This window comes from Asparagus officinalis, chromosome 2 (assembly GCF_001876935.1).
Source record: "Asparagus officinalis chromosome 2, Aspof.V1, whole genome shotgun sequence".
Taxonomy (NCBI): Eukaryota; Viridiplantae; Streptophyta; class Magnoliopsida; order Asparagales; family Asparagaceae; genus Asparagus; species Asparagus officinalis.
Genome location: NC_033795.1, coordinates 42,765,842 through 42,774,032, shown reverse-complemented (window position 1 = coordinate 42,774,032; position 8,191 = coordinate 42,765,842). Strand labels below are relative to the sequence as shown.

General features: G+C 33.9%; 1 protein-coding gene across 1 annotated transcript in view; it reads right to left on the bottom strand.

Annotated features, from left to right (window-relative positions):
- LOC109830722 overlaps nucleotides 1,000–8,191 on the bottom strand; it is a 26,784-nt gene continuing 19,592 nt past the window's right edge. Inside the window, exons 6-9 of the mRNA XM_020398084.1 lie at nucleotides 4,019–4,180; nucleotides 2,419–2,629; nucleotides 1,961–2,290; nucleotides 1,000–1,601 (exon numbers count right to left, since the gene is read on the bottom strand). Coding sequence (XP_020253673.1) covers nucleotides 1,489–1,601; nucleotides 1,961–2,290; nucleotides 2,419–2,629; nucleotides 4,019–4,180 — 816 coding nt within the window. The 3' untranslated portion in view covers nucleotides 1,000–1,488. The remainder of the gene's footprint in view (nucleotides 1,602–1,960; nucleotides 2,291–2,418; nucleotides 2,630–4,018; nucleotides 4,181–8,191) is intronic.

Here is an 8,191-nt window from a genome sequence, read left to right as displayed (position 1 = left end):
CAACATTCTTGAGCAATTAATTTCTAAAGCACACGTGAACTAACAATGTTAATTTGATAAATTTCTGCCAAGTATTTTTGGGGGTTTAGTGAGAGTTTCAAAGGTAATAGGGGTTTAGTGTTAGATACTCAACTTGTTTGGGGTTAATTACACATATTTTATTTTATAAAGATACTAGATTAGTTGCTACATGTGAAAACCTTATATCTATTAAAGAATAAATTAATTGTTCAAATGGGTTTGATATCATAGTCCTTTATATGTAAAGTTTGGATTTCTATTTAGTGTCTAAAATTGTTTAATGTAATATTAAATATATAGGACAGAATCTCTTAACAAAAAGGGTATCCTATTTTCTCTGCGGCATAATACCAAAATAAGGTAGAGGAACAAACTTAAGTATGAAAAAGGCAATAAAAAGATAATTCACATGCATATACTCAAAGAAATATACTATAGTTGAGTCAATAGTTTTTGATGATTGAGTAAGTCAATAGTTTTTGATGATTGAGTAGATATAATAGGGCTTTTTCAATATTAGTCCATAAATCTTTTAACATTTAACCACGTGCATTACACGTACATAGAAACTAGTAATTTAAAACACCCCACTTCCTTTTTATTGACGATGTAGAATGAATGTTGAGAGAGTAGCCAAGGAGGATAGGAATAAATATGATATCCAACCTAGTGAAACACCTTTCCGGTCCTTTTTTTTTATATACGGATAAATACATCAGATCAAAAAATCGCCAAATGTTCGCGGTGTACGCTTGCTAAGGATGCATATGAAGCATCCACCACCACAATACTTCTGGTTTGTATCATGAACATCAAATATGGGACAAATCAATAAGAACCCATGAACAGTCATACAATGAAATGGCATGAGAATAACAGCAAAGTATTACAAATACCCAAGAGAACAAATACCTTGCAGATACATAAAATTGGATAAAATAAGGAAAATACATCATTATTGTGGAGTCGAGGAAAGGATTTGGTAAATGATAGATGGCTTCTTGGAAGCAAATGCGTAACATTTCCTTTACAAATGAATGACGATAAAGACCAATTGTTATATGGCTTTATCTATTTTACAATAAAATAAATGATGCTCAAGACAAATTGATAAGAATCAATACAGTCACACAAATAACTTACATGACCACGAAAGAATGATAACAACAAATGATTACATATACTCAAGCAAACAAATAAGCGCAAGTTTACAAAAATCGGGCAAAATACATCGATATTGCGGAGTTCAGGGGGGGAAATTGGGAACATAGATGGCTTCTTCAAATTCAAAGGCGTCACTTTTTCTCCATCAATGAATAACGTTCACAGCCAATAATTGTATCGATTTACGCTCTCTTGCACAGAAACTCCCATGTTAAATACAGAATCTCCAGATTTGCACATCACCAAGCCTCATCCTGATTCTTCTTGAACTAACTGACAAGCCTCATCCTGATTCTTATTGGACTAACTGACATGTATATGTGGCAACGCAGGAGGATCACAACTTACCCGGTTTGCCCAGAAATTTGCAAGCGTGAGACAGTAAAAGTCTCCATTCCATCTTACAGTGTTCATATCTGTTTCATTTTGATAAGAAAATTACCTTAAAAGAAACTATTCAACATATCCCTGAAATTTATAAGTCACAGAAACACCACCTAAAATTTAGTAGTGACAGTTTGATCCTTTGTTTCACATTTCAACAAATTTCATTTCTGTGCACAAACTATAATGACAGGTGTAACAATTATCTATAGTCACATATTACTGAAAATTGATTTAATATTTTAAATCGATAAACTGATGATTATTTGCCTAGAAATTGGGAAAGAAGGGGTGACACCATTTTTTAAATCTATCCTACACGCCATATGAGGATATCTGTAATCCAGTCTAAAAACAACTGAATTCCTATCTAAAAATTTCAAAAAATTACCTCCGAGCTTGTCCACTGGCAACAAAGACAGTTTACAGACTATACTGTCTTTATTAAAACTCTGGTTTTGAAAAGTAGTCTCGTCAAGAAGTTTGGAGGACTTGACTGCCATTTTGATCTTATAATTTGTTGCAGAAGTAGAGATGCTGTCAACAGCTTTTTCCAAGCCAGAAGTTGTCCATGACTCTGCACACTTTTTAAGGCAACTCACTAATTCCCTTGAACAATCCTCTGGATTTGATAGTATCCAAGGTTTGTAAAGTTTCAAAGAGGCTCTCAAAATTTTTGCTACTCTGTAAATTTCTACGAGAGCAGCAAAATATCTACTACCTGAAAGGGAAGGGAAAAAACATGCGTTATTATGAAGGATAGGCACAATATTGTGCAATATGATAAAGGTTAGCAATTAGAAAATGAAGCACGATGATTCATTAGCTGAAATAGCACTGAAAGTGCACCTCGAGATAATATTTCTTCAGAAACATTTTTGACAAGGGATTCTTTCCAGATCATGGTTCCATGCTGCAACTCTTTTGTACATGCAAGAGCCATTGTAGACCATGCAGCAATATAAGCCTGCTGCTCCTCTGTAGATGCTAGCCTCAATATATGTTGTACTGAGGAAGCATGTCTAAAAAGCTCAATTGATGCGCTCAAGTCCTTCTCTGCCTATTGTATTGAAGAAGTTAGTCTGATATGAAAATCAAGGTTATTATGAAAATTAAAGTTAAACAGAACAGAACACATTTAGGCGCCTAACATTGGATTAGGAGCGATTCTATTACAATAAAATTCAAACTTGTCATTTTTTCATGCAAACAAGAATGTTCTGTTTTCGCAAGAGAGGTAAAATAAGTTTTTAAATAGAGGTCATGAAATGTACCTTTGACAAAAATAAACATTTGCTAGATCAGTAGCTGATTGACGGAAGTGGAAGAATGTTTTCCAGCATCGTAGTAGCGTTTGAGCGTATGCTCAAGAAATAATGTGGATGAGGAGGTTCATTTCAAAATGTCAATTGTGATATGCTACTTTGTTTCGGTGAATAAGCTTCTTTTATTCAGAAAACAGTGCAAGAACTTGACAGAGGCTCCGATAGTATTGTTGTAGTGTAAGACTAAGGCAACATAAAAGATGGAAAGAAAAGTTTCTCCAAGAAGAGAGAATTAGGAGTATGCTTCAAAATGTCGTGAGTGAAGAACTACGCAGCACAGGCATATATCAAATGAAGCTGTGTCTATGTCAGAAATGTGTTAGACATCAACATCTCTCGGTCTTTCTTCAAAGACATATAAGCTATTTTCAAATTTGTCCTCAATTTTACAATTTATTATTAATTTCAGAACTTTCTAGACAGTTCCTGGGCACATTTCTGATGCTTCCTTTCACAGGCTATTTTCATACATATTACCCTCTATTCTCTAATATATGTATATACTAAATATTTCAGGATATATTTAGGGGAACAAGGTATCAAATAATAAACTTATAAAACCACATTAGTATAGGATATGTTTGAAATATGTGATCAAAGTACACTCCAAGGTACACTGCTAAAGATGTCATGGGACCTCCCTCAAGATCTCCGCATGCACGAACATGCACAATCATCTACACATGAGAGCGAATGCATTAGAAATCAACCATCTATACCAGATTTTAGCCAATGACCATGCAAAAGCTCTGAAGACTAACTTTTCAAGGCTGACTCTTGGAATGAGTTCTGCTGCATACATTTCTAACTATAAGGAACAATAAACAGGTTGATATCTCAGTAGAAATACAGCACAACAATAGTATAGTACTTCATCCTATTAAACATATACTGCCATAAAATATGTGATAATTATGTAACTTAGACTAGTAACATGTTCATCATCTGGAAGTACTAGTCAAACCAACAAAAAAATATTAAAGCCATGGAAGAAATGTGTAATGGAGGTTTTTTGAGCATTTATTCTCCCCAGTGATCTTGGATGAATCTCACATAAATAATAGCTATAGACTGTTCCGTTTTTACAGTTACGGTTGGAGGAATGTAAGTAAAAAATAACATACTGATAAGATTCTTTCTGATAAGCAATATTCTTCTTCAAGGCATTGGACATATGGTTCTCTTGTAATTTCAACAAGTCGATGAGCACATGCAGCTTTTGATAAGTGTTTTCCAATGTAATCATCTTCACAAATTTCTGCTTCTTGCAACACCTTACAAACTGCCTGGCACAGTAACAAGAACCAACTATGAATCAAATATCAAATGGAGGGAAAATAAAAAAGAATTCCAAAGATAAAATGAGAGAGAGATTTCTAAGTATTATGCACTCAGGAACTCAATTTACAAACTGATTAATATCTGCCTAACAAAAGAGGATCAAATACAGAACATTTGTAAATCATCTCATGGTTCAGAAATTATTTGCATTACCGTCAAGGCTTTCTCCATTATAAACCTCACTTGAACTAAAATATTTGACAAAATTAAAATTGTCTCTCAACCAAAAGCTTATCTTCTGAATAGTTACCAGGTCATTAAGCAATAAAACAATGGACTATCAAAGATCATGACACAAAACACTAAGGATCCTGGTAATGCAATCTGCCACATTGGTCATGTTGTTTAAGTTGTGCAACAGACTAGCAACCTCCAAAATTCTCCTAGACCAAGACTTGAAAGAAAAGAAAGATGATGATAGCTTATATTAGAAAGAAGAATAAGGATTTTTAGAATGTAAATGACTATTACAGAAAACCATTGTTCCTTTCAAGAAAATTAATAAACCCCCTGAAGTTTCAGGAACATCATTTAATCTGTCTGTAACTTGTAACCCCTTATTGTGGTTAGCTATGAAAATAAACCCGACAAATTACATGGTAGATGTAGGAAAATTAATAAATAACCGAAGAGAGTTGATGGATAACTGAAACACTTCGCAAAACTGACGTTTTACCTTTCGTGGATTTACCCGATTGTTCGTATTGAGGTATGGAATGGCAGAGCGGTAAACTTATCCAAGTGAAACTTAAGGAGGTCTGTTAGTTTTTAGCGCAAATTTAAGGGAGGTTTCCTGCAACTTATATAAATGTGTTTTTGCACCATTTCAGGTGTAGTCTATATTGCAGATATTGTTCAACACTACACTATGTTCTCTGTATATACTTCATCAAGGATAAACTAAAAATCACCAAAATGAAAACTTATCTATCCTGTCATCCTCTTGTGAGTTCTGACATGCATTGCTTCACATTGCTTAGATGAGAGAAGGAAATGAAAAAGGCATTCTAGCATAAAGTAGCATAATATTACATCAGACGAATGAAAGAGTACAATTGCATTGGAATTACAGAAAATATATAAGAAAATGAAACAATTCTAGAGCACCAAAATAATCAACTGGGTAAGAGAATATTGAATAGGGCTTACTGCATTTATAACTATGATGGCAATCTCAATTAGCAATTACTATTCTGGCTTTATCCAGAGATTGTCGACTGAAGAAGCCATTACACATGAAATATTTAGAAAAAGAGATCCACAACGGATTTAAAAAAGTGTGAACCTCATCGAGGAATTGGCAGAAGTTTGAAAATGATGCACTAATGAATACCTTGATATCTTGTGCTCCTAACAACAACAAAAAGTGTTTGTGCAATTATGATGATATATATGGTAGGGCAAGGATCAGTCTGAAGTCCAAATATAATTGCATTTCAATGTCCGTCAGAACAGTGAGAACAGGCCACATATCAGAGAAGGAAAAACACCAAAAAATCAATGGAAAAAAATTGCATAAAAAAGAAATTACCAAGTTTACTACCAACTAGCCAGTTGATGATCTCTGACAGGTAACAAGATCAACACAAACAATGGACCCCCATGGTTCTCCATTACTGATGTGCTAGCTGTTCGCGGAATTCAATTTTCTTTACTGTTACTTCCAGCATGCCAGACTGAGCAAGCCATGCAAAAAATCTATCTAACATAGAACTAAAATAACATACACACACAAACACAGTATTTTCCCCTTCATCATAAAATTCTCTGAAAATGAAAAGCACCTCAAATCAAATTTTCATTAAATCATCAACATATTTACAAACTACCTAAAACCAAGTTATATTCAACTGGATCCAATGTCTAGATTAACAAAATCAAAAGGTCTACTTGCTCTCCCAATAAGACTTAGGATAAGGAATTTTATGATGCTTAACCAACTGAGAGGATTCACATCCCTCCTTAAGATAGAAAGAGAAGTTGGTGGAATTTCTAAAGGCACATAAAATAAGACACAAGAAATACTATATTACAAATATCCATATATATGTGTACACCTAATCCTATATTCACCTAAAAATTCTCATCAAATTTAAACTATCCACAATTAGAAAACTCTAATAATCAATCTTTTGTAATTCTTATCAGATCCATAATTAAAACAATCTAATAATTATATATTTAAATATAGAAATTAAAGAAAAAACTCAAGTAAAGATTCTCTCCACATAAAATCACGGAATAATTTTAGAAGACCCCCTCAACTATTTTGATTTGAGGAAACTCCCCTCAAGGTTGCCGTCAACTACTAAAATTTGAGAGAACCCCTTGAGCTTTCCTTACTTAACCAATGTTTTAAATGTCGGATGTCGGGTTCATGTCGGTCGGCCAAAATTCATGTCGGATAGCGGAAATCGGGATATATCGGGGGACATGAAAAAAATATCGGATTGCCATATCGGATAGGTTGATATAATATCATAAATGAAATCTTCACATACTTGATAATTATATTGTCTAAACTTATGAAAAAATACATAACTTATTAATGTTAGGATCACTAACCAATTGTAGACACCTGATTCCCGAGTTGGGTTTTACAAACTTAACCCAATAAGCTTAAAATCGCTTTTTCTGAAATTTGACCGATATTTCTTGGCCGCAATGGCGCCCAACATACCCGATATTTTTCGACATGTCCCCGACATGACCTCAGAAACGCAATACGCATTGAAATGAAGGATATCGTGGCGGCTAGGGTATCAAACTGTCATATCGGCCACCATGTCCGACATGGCGGCCGATATTTAAAACACTGTACTTAACCACCCTCAAATATGGGGGGGTGTGTCTCAGCAAACCTCCCTCAACTATTTACTTTGAGAAACCCCCTCAAGTTTCAACTTATTGTAGATAAACCTCCCCTCGAGTTTGAAAATTTAAGAAATCACCATGAACGCTTCTCACTTTGCGTCCTGAAACGTAACATTATTAGGTCTAGCATGTCACATGACAAGTAAGCAATCGACAAAATACCAAAATATCCTCAATTATAAAAAAATAGTTAGTTTTTTTTGAATAAGTGAGAGAGGAGAAAGAGGGCAAAAAACATTGTAAATTCAAAATAGCTCCTTTTTTTAGCGCTTGGGGGTTTCTTTGTAATTGAATGTATTGATTTTTAAAAGGGCATGTTAGTTATTTTACATTTTCAAATGACGTCATGGGGCTTTGGTAAGAAAAGTGTATACGATTAGGTGGATTTTGTAAGACGCCACATAGTTGAGGATTTTCCAAGTTGATTGAGGACATCTATAATTTGCCCAAACTTTAGGGTTTCTTTCCCAAATTAATATTGTTGAGGGGTTTTCTAAAACATCCACTATTGTTGAGGCCTTGAGGGGATTTCTCTGATTTTCAAAATTAAGTGGGACTATCTATAATATGCCCAAACTTTAGGGTAGTTTTCTTAATTTAAAATAGTTGAGGGGGTTTTAGTTGCAATCCACATCCACATGTTTCTTTATCCAATCGGAAGATGACATGTGAACACCTAATCTTACATTCACCTAATAATTCTCATCAAATGGAAGCTATCCATAATTAAAAAATTCTAATAATCAGATGTTTTCTAATCCATATCATATTATAATTATCCATAATTAAAAATTTTCATAATTATATATTTAAATATAGAAATTAAAGAAAAAACTCACGTAAAGAGTCTCTCTACATAAAATCATGGATTATCTATTTAAATATAGAAATTAAAGAAAAAACTAACATAAAGAGTCTCTCTACATAAAATCATGGATTAATTTTTAAAAACCGGACCCTCAATTATTTTAACTTGAGAAAACTCCCTTAAATATGAGTATATTGTAAATAGGCACCCTCAACTATGAAAATTCAAGATAACCCCTCGAACATTTCTCACTTAACCCCCCCCCCCCCCCCCC